General features: G+C 38.9%; 1 protein-coding gene across 1 annotated transcript; it reads right to left on the bottom strand.

Annotated features, from left to right (window-relative positions):
- Positions 1-1,652: 1,652 nt before the first annotated feature.
- On the bottom strand, positions 1,653-24,576 carry cdr2l (cerebellar degeneration-related protein 2-like). Its single transcript, XM_051102138.1, has 6 exons — positions 24,378-24,576; positions 24,006-24,132; positions 8,328-8,440; positions 5,344-5,492; positions 4,245-4,409; positions 1,653-2,659 (listed from the first exon to the last, which is right to left on the bottom strand). Exons 2-6 carry the CDS (start codon positions 24,082-24,084, stop codon positions 1,768-1,770), a joined length of 1,398 nt encoding a protein of 465 aa, XP_050958095.1. The 5' UTR covers positions 24,085-24,132; positions 24,378-24,576; the 3' UTR covers positions 1,653-1,767.
- Positions 24,577-25,766: the final 1,190 nt, after the last annotated feature.

Genomic DNA, 25,766 nt, shown 5'->3' with positions numbered 1-25,766 from the left:
GCTCACCTACCTTTGATTGCCTAGTGATCCTGAAGACCATGATTAGTTTCCTCAGGTGTGTTTGATCTAAACTTTGCAGGGCTTTGGCCCTCCAGGGCAAGATTTGAGAAACATTGACTGGAACTAAACTCTGCAGGACACTGGCCCTCGAAGACCAGAGTCGCCTGTCCCTGCATTAAGTAGTATGCTTGCACTGAACAGATTCATCTGCACTAGTTGTCTATGAAGGAATGGAACCAGGGTTCCTCAAATCTTGCCTTGGGGAGCCGCTGCCTGGTAGAGTTTAGCTCAAACCCTGATCAAGCTTGCCTACCTGTGATGTCCTAGTGATTCTGAAGACCTTGATTAGCTTGTTCAGGTGTTTGAGGAGTTTTGAAGAACCTCGAATAGAACTGAACTCTGTAGGACACTGGTCCTTTATGACCTGAGATGCCCATCCCTGGACTAGGTAGTACACTTGCACTAAACAGGTTAATCTGCACTACTTGTCAATGGAGGAAACTCTGCAGGACACTGGACCTCAAGGACCAGAGTTGCCCATCCTCGACCTGCCGGACCTGTTGTCCATGCAGACACAAAAATTGGGATACAAGCCGACTAGGGAAATACAGCTTTTTAAGGGGTGGGGTTATTGAAAATGGGCTGATGTAGAAACAAATGTGTGGAAACTTTGCAATCAGAATTTCTGGTACTAAAAGTACCAGTTGCAATGTAAGGTTCTGCTTGATGGTGTCTCTTACTATTAAGTGCCTAAAACAACACTGAATATCATCTAAACATGCACTGATGGAACTAACCTGATAAACTAATTTTAAGTCAAGTGACTAGTGCTTCCTCGTTATAGCAGTCTAGTACCTTGTGACACCTTTAGTTCCTGGTGGACTCATTCAGCCGAACTACCAGCCGTTACATTAGGGATAGGCACCTTCGATCCTGGAGGGCCACTGTCCTGCAAAGTTTAGCTTCAACCCTAATCAAACACACCTGAACAAGCTAATTAATGTATTCAAGATCATTAGAAAGCTGCAGGTGTGTTTGATTAGGGTTGAAGCTAAACTCTGCAGAAGAAAGACCATCCAGGACCAAAGTTGCCCACCCCTGCATTACATAAAGCCAGCAAGATAGACCTAATGATTTTGCTATTACAGGCCTGTTTTGTGTGAAATCAGGTGGTCCGTCTGTGGGCGGCACATGAAGACTAGTTGTAGGATTGCTTGCTAGAGTATTTAAATGTAAGACTGTTCACAGAACAAGGGTTTCCATCTAGACACAACCCTACAGCAGATCCATCCTGATCACTCCACTCATTCACTCATTCATCCATGGTCAAGGTAATAAACGTATCAAACAACCTTCTAAAGCAAAGTGTGATTTAATATTGAACAAAAGTGGTTACACAACCCTGTGGTTATTCATAACATGTAATACATGTGAGAAAGGAAATAATCCTTAATAATCAGCAATGATAAGCATCATGTCTTCCTGTGCTTGATTAAGTTTAGAATGAATACGGTTACAGTTAAACCAATAGTGAGTAATATGGTCTACCCTAAAAGGCCAACCCGGCAAAAGCACATCAGACTCAAAATGTCCAGAAAACCACTGTTTGTCTCTTGACATGTGGCACAAAATAATTCAGGGATGACTTGTACTAAATAACAGACGTATCTAAACATCTTTCTGACTGTAGTTTCAAAAAAAATGTAAGACGTTACATGAAAGATGAGGGAAAGAAATCAGTGGCACGAATTTTAAAAGCAAAATAGGCTATTTTCCACTTTTCCTCCCTTTGGTGGAGTTTATGTCGCTCTTGGTCCTCTGTAAGCGGGAAAAGATCTCCTTGAAGAGGGCTTTGTACTCTGGAGTGTTTTGGCTCAGCCTCTTGTCCACAGCCTCCACTTGTCGGCTGATGCCCTCCAGGGCCTCTGGAGTCGAGGGCGTCTGCGGTGGAGTGGGTGGCTGCTGTGGCTCTGCGACCCGGCATTCCTTCATAGACGGGTCCCTGGACACGGGCCGGGAGGTCTGCACCTCAGCATGGCGTAGGCTCTCCTCATGGCGCCGACACTTCCCGAGCAGCTCCTCGTACTTCTCCAGAAGGGCGTGATACTGCTCATCCACCTCTCGGAGGATGGACATGCCCCTCTTCCTGACGCCATTGGCGTGAAGCGCGTAGCTGCCTTTGCGTCTCCCTGAGGCGTCGACCGCAGATATGGCGTCCAGAGCTGTATCACTGCAACTCTTCCGGACGGGTGCCGCTCCATCATTTGCATCTCCGTTCTGGGTTCCAGCCATAACTGCATCATCTGGTGTGTCCGTCTCGGGGGCGCAGTTGAGCAGCGTCTGCTCCAGGCCATCGTCTCCGCTCAGCAGGCAGGCTCGGGACTTGCGGAGTTGCTGCATCTCCTGGAGCTCGGCTTCTAGCTCGTGTACACGCCGCTGGCAATTCTCAGCGCCCATGAGGCGCTGTTCCAGGCGCTCAAACTCCTGTAGCACCGCACCACATTCCCGCTCAGCGGCCTCGCGTCGACCACGTTCGGCTGCCACAGCTGCACGCAAAGATGACACCATCACACGCAGATGTTCGTTCTCTTCATCAGAGGGCTGACACTCCTCTAGGTCTCCACTGCCCGGGTCAGACACCATGAAACCATCCTCGTACCTGCAAAAGACACACCAAACCATAGGCACAAAGACCACACAAAGATGGATCCAGAGAATAGAAAATTTGGGTTAATGTTAAACCCTATGCATGATTAGACATTTGACCCTATACATCATTTGAAAGCTGAATAAATATGCTTTCCATTCATGTATGAATCGCCTTTAAAGTTGTCCAAATGAAGTTCTTAGCAATGCATGTTACTAATCAAAAATTAAGTTTTGATATATTTACGGTTGGAAATTTACAAAATGTCTTCATGGAACATGATCTTTACTTAATATCCTAATTATTTTTGGCATAAAAGAAAAATCGATAACTTTGACCTGTGCTACTTAAGATTGGTTTTGTGGCCTATGGTCACATTTTATAAAAGTGATAATGTAATAGACATAGTGACACATCTATTCATATGTATTTTAACATCTATTTGACTGTAATAGACTTTTGAAAAAGAAAATGTAGGGCAGGACTTGGTTCTCTGAATTGGCTGTTAATTGGATTTTGACGTGGGCGTTATAAACATGATCTTGCAAGGGGAAAAATTACATTTATGAAGACTAATGATTAAAGAATTCCGGTAGATGTCACCAGAGAGAAGACTGTTTTTTTTGCCGGAAGATTGAGTTATTAAAAAAAAGCTCAGTGAGATGCGTTTAGAAAATATTAATTTCATGCTGATTTCATTGTGACAACTATAAATAAACAGAGCTGATTATAGAAAAAATTTGTATTGTGTAAAATTATGAGTAAAAGTGACCCTGAACCACAAACCCAGACATAAGTAGCTTGGGTATATTTGTAGTAATTGCTAACAAAACATTGTATGGCTCAAAATTATCGATTTTTGTTTAATGCCAAAAATCATTAGCATATTAAGTAAAGATCATGTTTCATGAAGATATTTTGTAAATTTCCTACCGTAAATATATCAAAACTTAATTTTTTAATAGTAATATGCATTGCTAAGAACTTCATTTGGACAACTTCAAAGGCGATTTTCCTCAGTATTAAGATTTTTTTGCACCCTCAGATTCCAGATTTTCAAATAGCTGTATCTCAGGCAAATATTGTCCTATCCTAACAAACCATACATCAATGGAAAGCTTATTTATTTCAATTTCAATAAGTTATGTTAGATCATGTTAGATGCCATCTTGAATTTTTTGATAGAATGTTATAAATATTATGATACAAACTTATTTTATGAACTTTATGATAAAAATGAGTGTGATGGACAGTCTTTACAATGGCAGGCATAGTATGAAGTTACTAGATCACATGAAATTTTCTCAACTCTGAAAGGTTTTCTTTTTTCATAAAGACAGCTGAATCAGCTTTCATCAGCTGAATCGCTATGCTGTTAAACAGTTCAGTCCATTGGCCACACTGTACTTCAATCACAGCCTTGTTTTCATTCCTGTCGGAAATTAAATATGGCACTACCCTGACTAAGGTCTTTTTCATTCCATTTTTTCTTTCTTGGAAATGGCTGTTTATCTATTGTGAAATATTGGTTCCGTGTCATTCTTCCCTGTGGACACATTTTTAAATGACATGACATTACTAATAAATCAGGACATACCTTGGAGCGGTGCAGAGTTCTTTGAGGCAGGGGAATGAGTGCACGGTCTTTCTCCTCTCTTTCTTCTCTCGGCGAACCCTGAGCTCTTCCAAAGTGCGCAATTCCTCCACACGAGCAGTTAGCGTGTCCACCTGCCCCTGCAGCATCTCCATAGTACTTGTCAATCTGTACGAAGAGATATGGATACGATCATTCAATGTATGAGCTTCAGCTAGTCACCATAACCATGAACCAGTTGCATAGACATAATGTTTAAACAGTCTTGAGAACTAGTTTGACCAAATAGCATTTAGTCAAGGGTCTATCAGTCTTTCTTTTCATGGAAGTGAAGAAATTGAATAAAATCAATATTTTTGTTTGCGCACAAAAAATATTCTTGTAGCCTCATAACATTAAGGTTGAACCACTGATGACACATGGACTATTTTAATGATGTCCTCACTAGCTTTCTGGGTCTTGAATGTGGTAGTTGCATTGCTGTCTATGCAGGGTCAGAAAGCTCTCGGATTTCATCAAAAATATCTTAATTTGTGTTCTGAAGATGAACAAAGGTCTTACGGGTTTGGAACAACATGAGGGTGAGTAATTAATGACTGAATTTTCATTTTTGGGTGAACTGTCCCTTTAAAGTTATGACTAGTTTTGAAAAAAATGGTGACTAAGACTAGACTAAGCAGTTTATGCAAGTAGTCATATACCGTAAATATAATTTCAATGAGGGAATACAGAGGAAAAAAACTTTAAGGCTGCAGTGTTGGACAGTATCACCACATTTTCCCAGAAGGTAAAAAACGGTAAGTTGGAACTACTTAGATAATGAATAAATGCTCCTATAGCGAAGGTTTAGCTCATGAATATTAATTGATTGTGGCTCCAGGAAGGTTATAATGCAAAGTCAGCATGAGCTAATTAATATTCATGAGCTGAGCCTTTGCCAGAGTAACACTTCTGATTGCAGGAACCTATCAGTGTTACAGAGATGCAGTAGAAGAACTGGTATTGCTGTAGATTTTTCAATTTTGCTACTGAAGTACCAATACTTCTGAGATACTCCTTGTGCTGTGTGTTTCTCAAGATGCTCTGATAACATATGGCTCACCTGTCAATCTTCTGCTGAGAAGCTTTGCTCTCCAGTACCAGTTTTTCATTGGTTATCTCCAGCTCTCTGGCCGTCACATCCAGCTGCTCGTACACTTTAGCGTGCTGCTCGTTCATCTCGCGTAACATCTCCATCTGCTTGGTCAAATACTGACACAAAGAGACACAAGTATAAGCCTGCCATGCACAAAATGAAGTCCATTATATGGAGAAAAATCCTGAAATGTTTTCCTCAAAAACCTTAATTTCTTTACGACTGAAGACAGAAAGACACAAACATCTTGGATGACAAGGGGGTGAGTACATTATTTGTAAATAGTTGTTCTGGAAGTGGACTTAAGCAGACAGTCTACTAATACTCTAATGACTAGTTGACATGCAGTTGCAAAGATACTTACTCTTAGTAGAATGTCTAAAGTGGTCTATGAAAATAAAGTGTTACCTATTTCTATTCAAAAACTGATTAAAAATATCGATTTTGTATTAAATATGCTAAAAAATGAAGCAGCACTGTAAATATTAGTGAATGTGCTTTTTATTTGGCCATAAAATTTTCTAAAAGGCATATCAGACTAGTTTTGTGATTGTTCATTATCTTATAGACAGTGTTTTAATAGAGTTGAACTTCAGTAGTTGAATGAATCAGTGAATCAGTCAGTGTTAGTAAACAGATTCAAAATGCTGATTTTATGTAAACCTAATCATAAATGTTGATGAAAAAAACTGCTAAATGGCTTGTGTCTCTTGAGGGGAGACACTGTAGGCAAAAACAGTTTTTCATGCACCAATCAGTTTGAGATTTGGGCTTTTTTTTTTTTAGACTAGTGTAAAGAAAACATCCAAAAAACACTGTTAAGTGTTTCTTTTATAGCACTTTATTTTATCTATTTGTGTCAATAGATTTCAATTACAATACATATGTTTAAAGGCCTTTTTCTCAAAATGAGTTTTTTCTCCTACACTGGGCTGTAAATCTCCACTTCAGTCGAACGTACACACACCAGACTTTACATTCTTATTCCTGTCTACATCCTGAAGGTTTTTACAAAGGGATTTGTTCATATATAATTTGCTTGATTATATACAACACTTTATTCGCCCCAAAAATGTGAAAATATGCTGTTTTTATTAAATTAAAGAGAGACAAAATTGAGATACCTCAAATTCCCCTCTAATTCCCCAAATTTGACTCTAACATATAAAAAAAATAAACATCCAGTGTTGAGATTTTTGTACTAGACATTTATGCAAATTAGCACATATTTCAGTAAATAATGCCTCATTTAAACCTAACATTTTAGAAAACTTGTAATACAAAAAATGTTTGCAATTATCAGTGTAATCAGTGTTAATTTTTTGTTTATCCTATTTACTTGCAGTGTCTTGCCTTAATCATAATGTTTGATAGAGAAAAACTACAGTATGATGGAGTCTCTAGGTGCGTTTCCATTACATATTTGAGCAAAACTTTTGCAGTATTTTATAAATGTTTATTAAAAAAAAACTGTGAAATGATGCCGTTTCCATTAACTGATGTTATGCGACAAAAACTTAATCTTTTTCCTCTCACGAGAAGTAGTGGCGATGGATGCTGGTAGGTTTACATATGTTGCAGCCACAGCACTAGCCATACATTTAAACTGTAGGAGACATAGGCATCTATCTTTACAGATGCAGCGCCAGAGTCGAAGCCAGAGAGCTTCTGGGACGCTTCTGAAACTGAAACGAGCCGCGACGCACCTGGTATAAACACAAGCACTGACTAGAGTGGCCACGATCAGCTTGTTCAGTGTAAATAAGGGGTTATCCAAGCTTTAATGGCAAGGAAAGCCTCTTATTCAAGCACTGCGTAGTCAATGCTTGTGTAAGCGCCCCCACATGAGGAGTTTTTTTGAGGTTATAGTACATTAAAGAATGACCATGTGACTTTTCCATACGTAAGATGACCTGTAAATGCGAAAAAGGCGTTTCCGCTGCAGTTTTGCCAAATATTCTTTTTTCTAACTGCCTGAAAAGCCACCTCATGCTAGCATAAAAACTTTAGCGTTTCCATTTCACGATAATGGAAACGCAGCTACTATTCAACAAAACTGGCACCGTTTTCAAGCCATTATAAAACGACATATTCATGTGGGAAGCTTGGTAATCTCTTGTGAAATGTGTTTGTGTGTTCAGTATTACTCTGAACTTTCCTTCACTAGGATTTAAGACCATAAACCCCTTACATTTCATCTTTTTCAGTGCATGCTTGAATTCATACATTTCCAGCCAAAGCATAACAGTTCCAGCATTACCGGTCTGAAATATTGAAATGTTGTGCAATCCATACAGAATGAGGCTAGTATTCAAACAGATCTGAGAAACAGCACCACATTGTTCTCAAATAAGTAATAGAGTCTTTGTTCAGCGGATCTGGCACGCAGACAGGCGACGACCGCCTCCTGCTGCATGCGCTCAGCTAATAGTCTCATCAACAAACATGCTTCATGTGTTCCATTAGCATCATGCTGATGTGTAATTGGCTCATCGGGAGACAAGCACTGACAGGAAATCAGGAGAAATGATTCTTCACTGAGACATGCAGGTCAGAGGTCACGACAGGGTTGAGCGCAATTAAGAATCTAATTGAGAATCATTTTGTTTCTAAATTTGAAATCCAGCAAACAGGATGCAGAATTCTAATTGTATTTTTTAAGAAACCAAAAATGGAATGAAATTCAAATAACTGCTTTTAATACTAAATTCCATTTTTCAATATGAAAAATGCAAAACAACATGGATATGTGGTCATATAGTTTGTTTTCATAGCTATTAACTGTTTTAACAGTACTGAACGTGGTTTAGAGAAACACATCTAATTATTGCAGTGGTCTTACATAAATCAGCATAATTGTGTGAATGTTTTGGATCGTGAAATAATGTATTCACAGCCACAAACACTTTTTGAGCTCATGATGCTGGTGCAGATGTCCGGCTGGTCCATACCTCGATTTCCTGCACCTGCTCCTCATTGTTGATGTACATCTGCTGCAGCGAGTCCTCCAGCTCCTTATTGCGCTCCAGCAGGGTTTTCCCCAGCTCAGCTGCCAAGTGCAGATCTGGGACAAAAAACAATATAATATCAGGGAATCTGCAACAAAACAAATCCTGGTTGCCACAGTAACCAATTCATTTCTGTGGGGAAATTAAAAAGAATCCATCAATGAGCGAGGGTACTTTTTTGAAATTCAATTACAGAAACTAATTTGAAAAGCAGCATGATTGTGGAATCATATAGTGATGAGGTCTGTAAGAGTGACTTTTCTTTTAATTAATATTGTTATTCAGCAAGGATGCAATAAACTGATCACAGTAGTCATTGTGTAAATGTAAATACATTTGCAATAAATGCTTTTCTTTTGAAAAGCAAACCCTCCTGAAAAAGCTGCACAATTGTTTTCAACATTAATGATCAGAAATATTTCTTGAGCACCAAATCAGCATATTAGACTGATTTCTGAAGGATCATGAGACACTGAAGACGAGTAATGATGCTGAAAATTTTACTGTTTCTTCTGTATTTTTAATCAAATAAACGCAGCCTTGGTGAGCAGAAGAGACTGACTTGCAACAGATAAATACAGAATTACATTAATAATATAATAAAAGATACAGCTGACAAACTTGAACTGGTTATGCTGCATTTCAGTGGAACTACAGCTGAGGTCAAAAGTTTACATACACTTGATTCTTAATACTGTGTTGTTACCTGAATGATCCACAGCTGTTTTTTTGTTTAGTGATAGTTGTTCATGAGTCCCTTGTTTGTCCTGAACAGTTAAACTGCCTGCTGTTCTTCAGAAAAATCCTTCAGGTCCCACAAATTCTTTGGTTTTTCAGCATTTTTGTGTATTTCCAACAATGACTGTATGATTTTGAGATCCATCATTACACACTGAGGACAACTGAGAGACTCATATGCAACTATTACAGAAGGTTCAAACGCTCACTTATGCTCCAGAAGGAAGCACAATGCATTCAGGGGTGAAAACTTTTAGAATTTGAAGATCAGGGTAAATTTAACTTATTTTGTCTTCTGGGAAACATGCAAGTATCTTCTGTAGTTTCTGAAGGGCAGTACTAAATGGAAAAAAATATGATATTTAGGCAAAATGAGATAGAGCTGTAATCGGGCCTTAAAAGTTAGGAATTCGGCCCGAGCCCGACAAGTACATTTTGATTGACAGCTTTTTAAAAGCACGAACCCATTTACAGCCCGACATTATTCAAATGTGAGCAAGCACACAGCTCTTTTGCCTGTTGTCAAGAATGAGTCATTTATACATATTTTAACATAATGATCTGTCTAATTTTGCAAGTTTTGTAAGTTTTATACATTTTGCCAAAACGTAAAAGCCAGAGGCAAGCCTCCGTTTCACCTCTTCAGCAACCATTTTCGCATCTTTCTCACGCTAATAAAAAAATGCATCACATGAGCGCTTATTTACCGCGCAAGCCAGAGCACAAGCCCGTGCCCGGCCCAAGCCCATGTAAAATGATAGAAATTAAGCCCGAACCCGACCGAACCCGTCGGGTCCTGTCGGGTTCGGGCAAAGATCTTCAGCTCTAAAATGAGAAAAATGTACAAATCTTCATTCTGTTCAAAAGTTTTCACCCTCTGGCTCTTAATGCATCGTGTTTCCTTCTGGAGCATCAGTGAATGTTTGAACCTTCTGTAATAATTGCATATGAGTCCCTCAGTTGTCCTCAGTGTGAAAAGATGGATCTCAAAATTATACAGTCATTGTTGGAAAAGGGTTCAAATACACAAAAATGCTGAAAAATCAAAACAATTTTGAGACCTGAAGGGCTTTTTTTAAAGAACAGTGGACTGTTTAACTGTTCAGGACAAACAAGGGACTCATGAACGACTATCACTAAACAAAAAAACAGCTGTGGATCATTCAGGTAACAACACAGTATTAAGTCAAGTGTATGTAAATGTCTTTTATGTGAAATATCTTATTCAGGTCAGTACTAAAAAAAAACAAACAAAAAAAAAAAAAAAATTCTGTATGATCCCTCATTTCGGTGAAACACATTTTGCAGATTCTGCAAGGTGTATGTAAACTTTTGACCTCAGCTGTTGTCATTTTCTGACTAGTTTGTGAATGAGATATGTTTAATTCAAGTGTGAGACTCCACATGCATCTCTTTCATTTTTTCACTGAACTGTACAGGGTTTTTTTTTGCACCTTGAACATTCTCAACATAGGATGGGCTCTGCTGTTAGCATTGGGATTTCATGTGTATTAACGGCTCATGCTGCTTTTGTTATATGTCAGCAGCTCTATCGCATAAAAGCAGTTTGTGTTTCTTTGTTGTAGCTGGAATTAGTAGCTTCAGTGTATGAAAACCTCAGAAAGGAGCGAAATGAGGGCAGAGAAAATCCTGCTGTTAATTCTGCCTAAGGTGGGTTTTTTAATCCTTCATGTTTTCTGATGAACATGAGCCTGAGAGACGTCAGCCAAGACACGACTAAAGAAATCATAGACGAAGAGAAAGCGAGCAGCATCCGCTGGAAACGAAGTACATGTAATAACACAATTGCGTACACATAATAACAACAATTCTAGTAGTTTTTGGCCTTCTGACATTATTTTATTTGATTTCGAGATCCATCTTTTCACACCGAGTACAACAGAAGTACAACAGAAGGTTCTGACACTTTTTTAAAATAAAAAATAGAATCAAAAACGATTAAAAAAAAGATACTGCCTACTTGAATACACAAAGACCAGAATCTCCAATGAAAGGTTTACCTATACACATATAACAACATTATAATGACACTTCACATTAGTGAATCCTCAACAACACTCGCCTCACAATGCTGTTTTTTGTATTTTGAGGCTGCTGTCCTTATGATTTGCTTATGACAGCACGTATGTTCCTGTCAGAAACCATCTCCCATCCTTTGTTTTTCCTACACAGCCGTATCTCCATAGAGCTTAGTGTGATTTGACACTAAACCCCCACCCCATTTAGAGACACAAACACAGTTCTCCAGTCGACTCGGGTGGCGTTTTAATACCCAGCAGACACAGGGAACATGCTAACAGAGATGGTGTCACACACAGAGAGGAAGTGACATTGTGGGAGGTGGTGAAGTACTGAGCTCAGAATCATTGACCTCCATTACACTGGTATGAATGCAGAGATTTATCATGAGATGAGACGGTGTCACAGACAACGCAAACATACTACAGTGAGGAAACACAGAGCACCACGTCTATAAATCATATAAGAGTGGTTGGGTGCCTCAGTGTAACACACTTTCCTCCACGTGTGTGTGGAAACTAATCCCATGAGAGTCTGCTGGAGAGAATACGATAATAATGCACAAAACACAGAGCTGGAGACACATGTAATATATAGAAACAGTATTAATTTACATTTTATTGCATTAGGCTTAACTGCAGTAGATTATAGGGATGCACCTCTTGACTGATACTAATATCAGCTGATACTGAAAAACAATATAATAGCTATTAGTATTAATATATTGTGTTTTACAGTGTCAATCAATGTTTTATTTGTTTGAATGCTTCTGCCAGTGTAATAGACAGTAAATTTTATTTTGTAAAAGTCCATTTTTGAAGAAGAAATGCATATGCATTTATGTAGTGTGAAGTCTGATCTTTGAGAAAATATAAAGGGTCACAAACTCCGTCAAGTCTTTCATTGTTGTTGTTTTTTTTTTTGCTGAACTGTGCCATAAATGTGTCCTATGGTGTGACATAGCAAAAATTAAGAAAAAAAACTCTTAATAATATACAAATAGCATGAGCGAGATTTATCTTCATCGTTAGACCCGTATTTTCACATAGTGTTATGTATTTAATATGAAATTATATTTAGCATAATTTTTCCCCCATGATTTTTATTTTAATTATACAATTTTAAGATGAGTGATATTTATACCTCCCCTATTGCAATACTCAACTGTTTTTTTTAAACATATTTAAAACATAGGATATTTAAGATAAAAACAAATCTGTGGTCTTTTATTTGTGTCACACCATAGGACAGAAATAATAGTTATTATAGTATTCTATTTAATTTTGAACATGTCAAAGGAGAAAGAAAGTTTAATTTTGATATAAACAATATCAACATGTTTTTTTTAAACAAAAATTTTTTTAATCAACAAAATTCAGTTTCTTAGTCAATCAGTATGTTACTGAAACTTGCCTAACCCTTCTGCTGCATGTGCGGCACTGCTAAATATGATTGATATTCAAACTATATTCATTAACGTGATTTTTTTTTTTTTTTTTAACTCTATGGCTACTCTTTTTAAGGCATCATTTGATTCTATTTACTTTCTGCATTGTTCTCTTAGGATCTGGTGGTTAATTTTCTAAGTTTCCTCTCTCTTCCACTAATTTCTCTCCCTCAATTTTTTCTGTTTCAAAAACAAAGTATCACATTTTATACTTGACACTTTATAACAGTACAAGTTTTCTGCAAAAACATCAGAAAATAGTTAAATTAATGTAATTATTGCATTTAAAAACAGAATAAAAAAGGAGTTAAACAAATGTGTGACAGTATAGGCGTCACACCGGAGGACATTTTCTGTCACACCAAAGGACGTTTCAGCCTTTTGTGTCAATTAATGACTTTGCTATTCCGAGCTAAATTAGCGGTTATCAAGACACATTTGCTAAATTTTCCATGATTATGTATTTTAACATAGTTTTTGATGTGTGTCACACCAAAGGACAACAAAACGTAACACTTTTGTAGTGGTTCTAAAAAAAAGTCAAATATTTGAACAATTCTGAGACAAAAAAATTACCATGTGCACATGTCATGGGCTTCACAGGGGGCTTCTGTAGCATGATCATGACTGGGGTCCTTCAACTAATAAAATTTTTCTCTAAAATTGGGTGATTTAAAATCAGGATACGGTGTCACACCTGAGGACATGGTTTTCAGAGACAAAATGTATCAAGTTCCTACGCAAAAATGTATAGATGAAAAAAAAAAGATTAACATTTTGTATGCTTTTTAGTTTTTAGTTTATAAAAATTGTAATTTATTTCCATGCTTGAGACAGTCACACCATATGACAATTTTGACATTTGGCTCAAAAAAATAATTCAAATAACACTGCAGCTTTTATAACAACAGGTCCTTGTAGGACTGTCATGAATCTGGTCGGTGACCTGCGGTCCGCTCACCAACAGATGTCGCTCTCACCCTATTGTTACACACTGACTGTTGGATTACACCCCGGACTACATCTCCCGTCATGCAGCGCGCTGATTGGGTCAGCACCTGTGACCAATCAGGCGCGCTATAAAAGCCCTGGTCTTTCTCCATGCAGATCACGGAGTATTGTGATTATTATCGTTGTTATCCTAGTTCCTTGTTCCTAGTTCCCTTGTTCCCGAGTTCCCCTTGTTTAGCTCTCTCGCCTGGCCATCTCGTCTCTCGTCTGTCTCGCTGCCTGCCTACTGGACTCTATCTCGTTTCACGGATTATTCCCTCGTCTCGTCTCTTTACGGATTACGTTCGCCACGGATCGACCCACGCCTGCTTCACGGACTTCTATTGTGCCTCGCCCTAACATACCTGTTTGCTGTTGTTTTGACCCTGCCTGTTTGACCATGTATCTGTCTCGCCCCTTGAATAAAAGCTCACAAATGGATCCGCTCGCCTCTCGCCTCTCACTCTCCGTTACAGAATACTCCGTCACACAAGGATCCAGCAGCTTCAAACCCGGACATTGTACAGGTATGGACACAAACAAAATTCTATTCAGACTCAAACAAGGCCCACGTTCACTCGAACAGCACATCTGCGAATTTCTGGCCATAGCTAATTATTCAGATCTCCCGGACATTATCCTAATCAAAATTTTTTGCGATGGCGTAAATCAGCCTTTAAGGGGGAGGCTGAGACGCGAGGGTCCGCGTTCATCTTTAGCCGCTTTCATGGACTATGCTCTGTTGTGTGTGGGCTCATCCTTTACTGTGGGTGTCGCGGTTGAGGAACGCGACATTACGGTAACGCCGGCCCCGCAACCCGCTCGTCAGATGGCGGCCGCGCCGGAGCGCGCTCATGCAATGGCGGCGACAGCGGCGCCCGTTCACAAAATGGCAGCTGCACCGGTGCGCGCTCACGTTATGGTGCCGACAGCGGTGCCTGTTCGCAAGATGGCGGCCGCGCCGGTGCGCGCTCACAAGATGGCGGCGACGGCGGAGTCCGTTCACAAAATGGCGGTGAAAACGGAGCTCCGTCACGTCACAGCTGCCATACCAGAGCCTTGTAAAGTTTTCTGAGTCAAGTCAAGGTTCCAAGTCAAGTCAAGTTGCAGCTGCGTTCCCTGAGTCAAGTCAAGTTTCCAAGTCCAGTCAAGTTACAGCTGTGTTTCCTGAGTCCAGTCAAGTTGCAGCTGTGTTTCCCGAGTCAAGTCAAGTTTCCGAGTCTAGTCAAGCTACAGCTGTTGTTCCTGAGTCTAGTCAAGATATGGCTGCCACTCCAGAGTCAAGCAAAATTACAGCAGTCGTTCCTGTGTCAAGTCAAGTTACAGCTGTGTTTCCAAGGTCAAGTAAAGCTACAGCTGTTGTTCCTGCGTCAAGTCAAGTCAGAGCTGCTCTTCCTAAGGCAATTCAAGTTAAAGCGGTGTTTCCTGTGTCAAGTCAAGTCGGAGCTGCTCTTCCTGAGTCAAGCAAAGTCACAGGTCGTGGTTCCTGAGTCAAGCAAAGTCAGAGCTGTCGTTCCTGAGTCAAGCCAAGTCAGAGCTGTCGTTCCTGAGTCAAGTAAAGTCCCAGCTGGTCACTACGAACCAAGTCAAGTCATTGCTGATCTCCACAAGCCAAGTCAGGTCACTACTGATCTCCACAAGCCAAGTCAAGTCACCGCTGATCTCCATGAGTCAAGTCACGTCCCGCCTGATGGCCCAGAGTCAAGTCACGTCCCGCCTGACGGCCCAGAGTCAAGTCACGTCTCGTCTGACCGCCCAGAGCCTCGCCATGTCTCGTCTGACATCCCAAGGTCATGGCCTATCATGATGGCCAGCGTGCTGGACCCACCACTAGTGTCAGTGGCACCAGCGCCTCATAAACCAACCATTAATGAGGTCCTGCCTCCCGCTGCTGCTCTTACTTTAATGGCGGTTGCCATTTGGTGTGTGTGGGCTGCACACTGTGCTCCTGAGGTCACGTCTGTTCACAAGTCCGCCCCTGAGGTCACGTCTGTTCACAAGTCCGCCCCTGAGGTCACGTCTGTTCTCAAGTCTGCCCCTGAGGACGCGTCTGTTCTCAAGTCTGCTCCGGAGGTCCCGTCTGATCTCAAGTCTGCCCCAGAGGTCCCGTCTGATCTCAAGTCTGCTCCAGAGGTCTCGTCAGAGAAGCTGCGCCAATGCCTCCTGAGGTGTCAGCACTCACTGTAGAACCTCCTAGGGAGGCGGCATTCATCCACAAACTCTCTGCTTCTCTCCTTATTCTGTCTGCCTCCTCTGTCCCTGTTCTCCCTAGGTCCCAGTCCATGACGCAGGTTCCTGCTCCGCCCTGGAGGGCTTCTGCGCCTCCTGCTCTGCCCTGGAGGGCTCCTGCGCCTCCTGCTGCACCTCCTGCTCCACCCTGGAGGGCTTCTGCGCCTCCCGCTGCGCCTCCTTCTGCGCTTCCTGCTCCGCCCTGGATGGCTCCTGCGACTCCTTCTGCACTTTCTGCTCCGCCCTGGAGGGCACCTGCGCCTCCTTCTGCGCTTCCGGCTCCGCCTGGAGGGCTCCTGCGCCTCCTGCTCCACCTCCGGCTCCTGCGCCTCCGGCTCTGCCCTGGAGGGCTCCTGCGCCTCCTGCTCCGCCCTGGAGGGCTCCTGCCCTGCCGGTCCTGCCTCAGTCACTGGGACCCCTGCATGGACCTGGTCCTCCAACCCTCGCCCTGTCTCGCTCCCACCCCACCACTCCCCTGGACTGTTGTTCAGTTGGAGCGTCTGGAAGCCGCTCCTTGGGGGGGCGGCTATGTCATGAATGTGGTCGGTGACCTGTGGTCCGCTCACCACCAGATGTCGCTCTCACCCTATCGTTACACACTGACTGTTGGATTACACCCCGGACTACATCTCCCGTCATGCAGCGCGCTGATTGGGTCAGCACCTGTGACCAATCAGGCGCGCTATAAAAGCCCCGGTCTTTCTCCATGCAGATCACGGAGTATTGTGATTATTATCGTTGTTATCCTAGTTCCTTGTTCCTAGTTCCCTTGTTCCCGAGTTCCCCTTGTTTAGCTCTCTCGTCTGGCCATCTCGTCTCGTCTGTCTCACCGCCTGCCTACTGGACTCTAGCTCGTTTCACGGATTATTCCCTCGTCTCGTCCCTTTATGGATTACGTTCGCCACGGATCGACCCACGCCTGCTTCACAGACTTCTATTGTGCCTCGCCCTAACATACCTGTTTGCTGTTGTTTTGACCCTGCCTGTTTGACCATGTATCTGTCTCGCCCCTTGAATAAAAGCTCGCAAATGGATCCGCTCGCCTCTCGTCTCACTCACACCGTTACAAGGACAAAGAAATGTTTAATAATTTACTGCATTTTAATTAATGACAATATTATTTATATTAATTTTTATCTTGTGGGACAGCAAAAACGCTACATCACGTCAACAACCAGTACACATCATAACACCAGTTAGTGTGCTTTTCTTTTTTGTGTTTTGGCCTTAACTCTTCATGAAGACAACGCTTCTCATTTTCGTGTTGGATTTATTTATTTGGATTTATTTAAGTCACAAGTAATTTATATTGTAAATAAATGTATTGGTGTAGTGAGTGCTGATACTGAGAATGGTTCAAACTGCGCATCTGTTATTAAAGTTGGTTCAAAAATATAGGACTATCATTAACATGCAAATGATTTGTAATCAAATTATTGTTCGATTACTGCTAGAAATAGCAGTAATAGCATGGCATCTGAGGACTGTTCTGCTTTATGTCCAGATGTTTAATTAAATTATGGGTTCCCTGCTGCATAGAGATGTAACGATGCATGCTGAGCCAGTTGAAAAATGATATAAATACAGTTGAAGCCAAAAGTTTACATACACCTTGCAGAATCTGCAAAACGTTAATTATTTTAGCAAAATAAGAGGGATCATTCAAAATGCACAGATTTTTTTTAACAGTTTTTAACATTTTAAACTTTGAAACAGAGCATTTTTATTATTTTAAATAATACAGATACCAATGCAGTTATGGTTATTATGCATTCTCTGTTACTGATATGTTAATAGTGGTCTCACGTCAGAGCGCTGGATTCTCATCACTCATAATAACAGCACCATCTGATATTCAATACAGTGCAGGACATTTTTAGTAACAGCCATGAAACAAGGTCAGCTGTGATCTCTAAGGACCCACATCGCAATTAAGGATTTTTCCTTAATTAACTTTTCCAATGAGAATGAGCCCTCTTGCAGAGTATTTTCAAGCTAACGTGCACATTACCAGGCACACGGGCACAGCATGCCTCACTCGCCCGAGGCTGGAGGACATATAAAGGCCTCATGTGCACTGAACATTTCTGCACGTGTGGTTTCATATCAATATACACCACATGACAGCAAACCAAAAACAAGAACAGAGCCATTCATAACTACTGCTCAACCACATCATTACAGCCTCTACCTGCACAAAACAAGTTTAAACACATTATACTGAGGAGTGCTTGTTACTGTCAGAAAAAAAGTACATTTCTGTCATTGTGGCAGAACCCTAAGAAAAGATACAATGTTTGTACCTTACCTACCCCTAAACGGTACATATTAGTACCTTAAAGGCACATATTAGTACTTTGAAAGTACCTATTTGTACCTCAACTTCACTTTTGTACCTTAGGGTACTGCCCCAGTCACAGAACTGTACCTTTTTTCTGAGATTGTAATGATAAAGTGCTTTAGGTGGTCCCTTCACAGAGTATACTTTTTCTTTGCATTTAAAAACATAAAAAACGAGGCTAAAAACACAATGCTAGTTCCCTATGATTTACAGAGCATGGAAAAAGGACAGAATAGCAGACTCCAGTCATAAAAATGAAATGGAACATATTTTAACCCAAAATTTGGCAAAAATTGGGTGAGAAAATCAAAAGTAGGGCTTTACAGTTATTTAAATACTGATATATGAATATGAAACAGCTGTTAATTCTTTCAAAGAAAACATAAAATTGCATAAATTACTTGTGAACTGACTAATGTTCTTAAAGGGTTATATTAACAAACATGCATTTTAATATTAGATGTTAATTTCTGATGTAAAATCCACTATTATTTTATACAGAATTGTTCTATAGTCTATAGAATGTATGGCAATTACATCAGAAGTAACTGCAAATAAATTACAGAAAATTTAAGGACGTCCCATACTTTACTTTTTCAAGGAAAAAGCATTTAAATTACAGTAATTAATTACTTAGTAATGCATTACAGCCAACACTGTTACTCCACATAAACTTCATCTCCAGAGCTGCTCTGAAAGAGTCACTTAACAAACATTTCACCATTTCATTTGATAAAACTATAAGATAGACACAGAAACTCAAAAGGTCTTTACTATAACCTGTTAAACTAAACATTTGGTTTAACTTGAAGAAATTATGTCAGAAAACATTATATAATTTAATTATATTATTGTACAGTACAATGTACTTCTCAAAGTAATAATATCAATAATGCTAATTTGGGATGCTAACTGTTAACCGACAGAAAGAATTTTGATCAATTAATACAATCAGTTAAATGGTTTAAAAGGTAATAAAAAAAAATTTTCAGTAATTTATCAAACTATTTTAAAACATTTGCTGGATGGTTAAAATAAAAAAAAATAAATAAATAAAAAAATCACGTAGGTCTACAACATTAAGTCACATTGTATTATTACATTCAAAAATAGACCTGATGTCGACGCAAAATGTTTACAAACACTATAAACATATTTTAGTTCCCCTCACTCCACATAAAATCCTTTCAATTTATAACAGTATTCAGAAAAGAACAAGAATGAAAATATAAGATGCTAGGCTATATAAACGACAAGCCAAAACGAATTAATTTAGGCTAAAGCCGAAACGGAAACTAATGTTGGATCTCTCATACGACACAAATGTAAATGTTTCCGTATTCAAGATGTATTTGAATGCCAAAATATTATTATGTAAACCTGGTTTTGTACTTCACTCTAAACCAATATACATATAAAACCAATTGTTTGGCATAATATCACGGCAGTACGCTGATAACGATTAAGCAGTGTGATTTTTCCACGTTGACTGTATTTTATTATGATAATGAAAAGGCTGCGTTGTCAAGTTAGCAATGCTTAACTGTGTGTATGTGTGTGTGTGTGTGTGTGCGGCGCCAGTGCAATCACTTTATTTTTTTCTTCTAACAGTGGAAACGACTCCTAGTCATACAGATAATCTAAACTGTAATTGATTTGCCTTTATTTGTGTACATTCACAATAAAAACAAATTTGTGCTTTTGTAAAATAAAGAAAAATAGGATGCGCTTTCAGCCATTTTCCTTTCGCGCAGCACAAAAATGAATCAAAACTCTGCATACTAGCTACTTGTTGCAGTTTTTTTTCCGCTTTGTTAATTAACTAAAAATATTTATCGTACAGGCCTATTCATTCATTATATATATATATTTTTTTTTCCGCATGTAAAATTAATCCCTGGAGAACAAATTTTGGTATTTTTAACGGGTCACAGACACTTATCCTTTTTAAACTAATTTGATTCTAATTTAAAACAATCTTGTCGGTTAACAAATAATAATTTGTTAGCGAACGTCAGCTGTTGGTTAGGAAAAATAACCGAAATGAACATCCCTAATGCTAATACAGTTTATTAAAATAATTTTTAAGGAAAATCATAAAATATATATTTTTTATTCATTGATTGTTTTAATTTAATCAGTAAAACTGTTTTAGAAAATTTGTAATTTTTAATTACATTTTAAAATAATTAAAAGTTTATGCACTTTGTTTTTTAAAAATATTTTGTAAATCTTACATCATGGTTTATGGAAAAAAAAATATATTCATAGGGCACTATTATAGCTAAAAAAAAAAAAAATTATTAAACGGTTAACATTTTTGAATTCTGTAGAATTTAATGTTATTAAACCATTAAAAAACAGAAATAACTGAAGTGAAAAACACAAAATTTGGGAAAAAATAAAATGAAAATACTAGGGTCATCTAGTAAACACCTTATAAGTGACTGTTTAGTAACAGCACACCTCTCTACTCAACAAGCCGAATAATTTGAGGTCATGCACTGTATATCTATAGCACAATTATGCAGGACGACTTACGAGTCAAAGTTTAATGGTTATGGTTAGAAGTTTGTTCAAATCCCTTACGTATGAGCAATACGCTTGCCCTAGCAAACACCTCTGTTTAAATAACCAGCTTATCACACATAATTATGTGTTACATAACCAAATGTAACTAAAACACTATACATCACAATGCCATGATAACATGAAAACGTGCTGAGATAAAACTCAAATTGCGTGCTCAGCTCTTTTTGCATGTGAAGTGTCTCTTGGCAAAGTATGTCATCTTTCACCTTTATTCTGACCTTCTGTGTTGTCCCTTCAAAAGAGACAGTGGTGTCTGGAGTCCTAATCAGATCATCCTGCCTTAATTCCCCTCAGTCAAACACTGAATCATGCCCACCGCATAATCTCTCTCTTTCCTCCAGGACTGCAGCAAAGTGAATCCACAATAAAGCCAAGCGCTGGTGGGTCAGCAGGCTAAATCACTCTTTAGGGTGAAGTGATATAAAATTGCAGTCATACTGTCCGCCCCTAGGGCGAACACCACCAATCCACTCCAAAACTAAAGTGTCACTGTGATATTTATCAAAATGCCACTAACTGAGCAATGGTGATATTTCACTCTTTTCAGAGCGGCCACTTTCTGAAACGCCGTTTCCTCTCATGACGGATTGCTTTGATCGTCGAGAGATACAGAAACAATCAATATGGAGTCTCTGCATGAGAATGCGTGTTAGGCCTCCATTAGACCATTAGCACAAAGTGCATGAATATTACTTAGCTAATTTGATTGTGAAAAAATATGCCTCTAAACATGGTTATTGGGCACCTTCCTGTAGCTAGCTGCGCATTTCTGAAGCATGTCTTACAAGCAAACAAAGCATATTGCTAAATTAGTGCAGGTCGGCCAATGCAGTTGATACGATAACACCGGATTAGACTGATTATATAACAAATATACAGAAATGCAGCATAATTCTAAGATAAAACGGGTTTAAGCAGTATGTCAAAGGGTTATAGAAACTTCATGTACATTTCACCATTTCATTTGATAAAACTATTATCAGACACACACAGAAACTCAAAGAACTTCACTACAACCTATTAAAGTAAACTTTCAGCTTAATTTGAAGAAATCATGACAGAAATATTACATAGTTTATTATATTTTTGTATAGTAGAATGTACTTCTCAAAGTACTAATTCCAATAATACTAATACAGTTTCTTAAAGTATTTTAAGGAAGAAGAAAAAAAAAAAAAAAAAAAAAAAAAAAAACAAAATATAATTTTTTCATCCATTTTTTACATCAATAATAACACTCAGATGTGCAGCATTTTGTTTGACATAAAAACTAAAAGGTATCTTTCAAACTTAATTTGATTACATCCAAAAAGAATTAAAGTTTATATTATAATATAAAGATTATAATAAGTATAAAGATATTCAGCATTATTCTAAGCTAAACTAAAATCATTAAAATATATAGAAAAAATATTTTATTTCAGCATATATTAAAAACAGACATTTAAAAAACAATTATAATTCTTCTTTTTTTTTTTTAATAAAACAAGGACAAAAATAACTAAATTACTAAAACATTAAAATTAAATTAAAACAGAAACTATAAAAAAATAACTCACAATATTAACAGAAAGTATAATAGTATCTCCGTAATACTAAAACAACACTGGTAAGCTGCTTGCCTTGTGTTTTACTACAGATAAGAAGTGGTAATTTATAATCGCAGGTGTGTTTTTTACCTGCAGGGCTCTTTTAGGCAAGGCAAGGCAAGTTTATTTATATAGTACATTTCAAACACAAAGGTAATTCAAAGTGCTTTACATAAAAGGAAGTAGAATAGTCATAAAAACAATAATTAAAACAATAATCACAAAAAATGAAGTAGAATAATCATAAAAACAATGATCACAACAGTAAAACAAAAAATGTAAAAACTTTTAAAATTACTAAAAATTGATATAATATTGATATAAAATATTTTTTTCTCTTTTAGAGAAAATTTCATATTTAGAAAGAAAAATCTACACCGCAACATAAAAAAATCTTTGCTTGAATATGATGAAGACAAAGATCGCTGCACTGCAAAAAAAAAAAAAGGCTCATCATCATTTTTGTCTTGTTTCTAATCAAAATATCTAAAGATTCTCATATCAAGATGCATTTACTATTTAGTCTTGTTTCCTGGGGGGAAAAAATCTCAGTGAATTTGGCTTGAACAAGTAAAATTATCTGCCAGTTGGATAAGAAAAGTAATCTTCAAACTAGTAAATGCACCACGATTTGAGAACGTTTAGATATTCTGATTAAAAACAAGACAAAAACGGGTCTAGTTATTCAAGGAATAACTAGATCCATTCCCAACGCCTCTGCTGAAAGATCACAATTCCAGATTCCCTTTCCACCAAATTCCTCAAATGCCTTCCTTTCCAATCCCAGTACACAACCACAGGACAGATCTCTCAGCTCCAGATACTGGCTCATCAGTTTTAGAGTACAGCAAAACAAAGTGTCCTGAAATTCATAGAGATCGGTCACTGGCTGTTCTATGGATCAGCATTTTACAGTGATTCAATCCAGAGGGCAGAGAGAGGGCAATGACATCATCCTAAACCCCCACAGATAGGAAGAGAGACGTGCGTTTGTGCCATCCAACATCTTCTCACTCAAACACAACGTGGAGGTGACATTGAAGCAACTGGACAGATGATCGGAGCGGAAAACTACTGGATAATAATCTGAAATGTGAAACAGCTGTTTATGTGATCCGCACTCAGTCCAGGAATCAAATGTACACGGCTCCCATTTGACCAATGAGTTTGGAGTACTTTTCCAGCTTTTCCAAATGACTAGACAAGGAAAGCAAATGGAACTGATTGAAACGTTTGAGCTGGACAAAACGATCACTGATGCATCTGTACTCACTACTATGAAAATAACCCACTAATGCTTTGACACCGCAGACCCAGTTTACGACGAGGAGATTAAGCCAGCCTAAGCTAATGTTGAGCATCTGGACTGACACAGATCCGGACTCCACATCCAGAGGAAGACGTCATCCATTTACAGTGATCACAGATGCTCGGGAGTCCCACGGTGGACATCTTTAACCTTCAACCTCAGCCTTTATTTCTGATTGCATAGACAAATATGAAAATAACAAGACAAATCCCTCTATTATGACAGAGGAAAGCATTGTTTCTACACACAATGAGCACTTTCTTTGTCCAAGGATTGTTACTGGACCACATACACAGCAGCAGGCTTTGTTGTCAGACTGATCAGGTTTGTGGTGTCTTTCTCTCACCTTGCTCCAGGTCTCTCTGGTCGTACCACGGCTCATCTTCTTCCGTCACAAACTCGTCCATTCTGCCGGTTCGGAGCATCAGTCTGTCCGGGTTAACGGCTGGCCGGAAGCTCAAAGATGTGCGGATCTATCAAAGCGATACAAATAATACATGAGGCTGCAACATCTGACTTTTCCAGGCGTTTATGCCGCACACTTACAAATGCGGAAAACAGACTTTTTTAAGTGGCGAAACGGGAAAAGCAGCTTTAAAACACACTTTATCCACCTATTTCAACGGTTCTTGCTAAATATATAAATATATGTCCGTTCGAGCAGCATCCGCGGTCGAGTGATCCGCTCAATGCGGTGTCAAGGCAACAAGCGACTTACTGCAAATACACGCTCCGTTAGCGTTAAATGTTTCCGGCATCCCAGAAGAAATTTCCTATGGAATACAAAAAAATTAACAAGCTGCTGCCATTTAGTTCTGTCACACTCAACCCCTCCCACCGCCGTGCTAAGCGCTGATATCGCTCCTCATCCGAGTTCCCAACAACATCCCGTTGGTTTCGCCCGACACATAAAGTACCCGACATCATACTATTGAGAAGGTCGGCTTATTAATATTCCTAAGCGACTTCTTCGCCATTGGACGCTTGTAGAGCCACGTCAACAAGCTTTTTAATATACATAGAATACGCGTTCGCCATTGGTTGGGATTCCAAGCAACGTCTTTGCGACGTGATTAATATTTAACAGTTAAATCATAGCATAGTGAGTAGAAATCTGTCAAAAATAGCTTGGTTATATTTTACTTTTATTACTACTTTTTATTTATTTACTTTTACCTTTGTTTAACCAGAAAAGACTCTGAAATTAAAAAAAATCTAAAAAAAAAAAATAGTGTCCTGGCCAAAATGGGCAGCAATACAATCAGTTTCATCACGAAACATTACAAAACAAGAAAAAACTAAGGACAGCTGACTAAAACAATTACATAAAATTCATTTGAATATTCAGTTTGGTAATGTTGGCTATAAAGTTTAACTTTTATACACGCATGATGCAAGCATCTTTATTCTCTATTTATTATTAACAAGCAAAATTCCTGCCACTGAGAAATGAACTGACACGTCACCACGGGTGATTAATATTCATGACTCAACTTCGTCATAGTAGGAATCGTACTTTCTCCCGCCAGCGCTGCTTCTCCTCCACTGAGAAACTGCCATACACAATAATCCGTTTGTCCGGGAATCTGAGGGCTGCTTTTACTCTGAAGAGGCATAATTAGGGGGTCTCCATTCAGCAGTGACTGTGGGCTCGATGGAGCGTTAAACTCGTTTATTTCGAGCAGGTTTTCCGCTGGGGAGAAGACAATGGCATGTTTAAGGTGTAATTTTAGAAGTGCCTAATAATAGCGCAAAACCAGATTTAATGAAAAGAGAGCAGGAAAAAAAGGCAAATGAAAAATAAGAGATGTAGGCGACCAATAAATATCTGAGAAATGTACTGACTTTAACAGTAGGGTTTGTAACTTCCACTAAAAATCCCATTCATTTGCTTTATAAAGTATTGATTTTTAACAATATCATACACATTTCAAGACAGACAATTAAGGTTAAACAATTATACATCCTCATGTAGAAATTAGCCTGACGTTTGTCTTTACAAAACTGTTCAAAACCTGTTTTTCTCAATGAAGAACTACACTACCCATAATTCTGAAGAGAGATCCACCAATCAGAAGTCTGAGACCTCCCCCTAATAATCGACTAA

The sequence above is a fragment of the Labeo rohita genome, chromosome 3, assembly GCF_022985175.1.
Source record: "Labeo rohita strain BAU-BD-2019 chromosome 3, IGBB_LRoh.1.0, whole genome shotgun sequence".
NCBI lineage: Eukaryota > Metazoa > Chordata > Actinopteri > Cypriniformes > Cyprinidae > Labeo > Labeo rohita.
Note: the sequence above shows the minus strand (reverse complement) of the source record. Positions and strands in the feature narration are given on the sequence as shown.

Coding starts and splice junctions, on each gene's coding strand:
- cdr2l (XM_051102138.1), bottom strand. CDS start 24,084: ATGCTCCGAACCGGCAGAATGGACGAGTTTGTGACGGAAGAAGATGAG. Junction 8,441..24,005: donor CCAGAGAGACCTGGAGCAAG/GTGAGAGAAAGA, acceptor TTTTTGTCCCAG/ATCTGCACTTGGCAGCTGAG. Junction 2,660..4,244: donor GAACTCTGCACCGCTCCAAG/GTATGTCCTGAT, acceptor TGTCTTTTGCAG/GTACGAGGATGGTTTCATGG.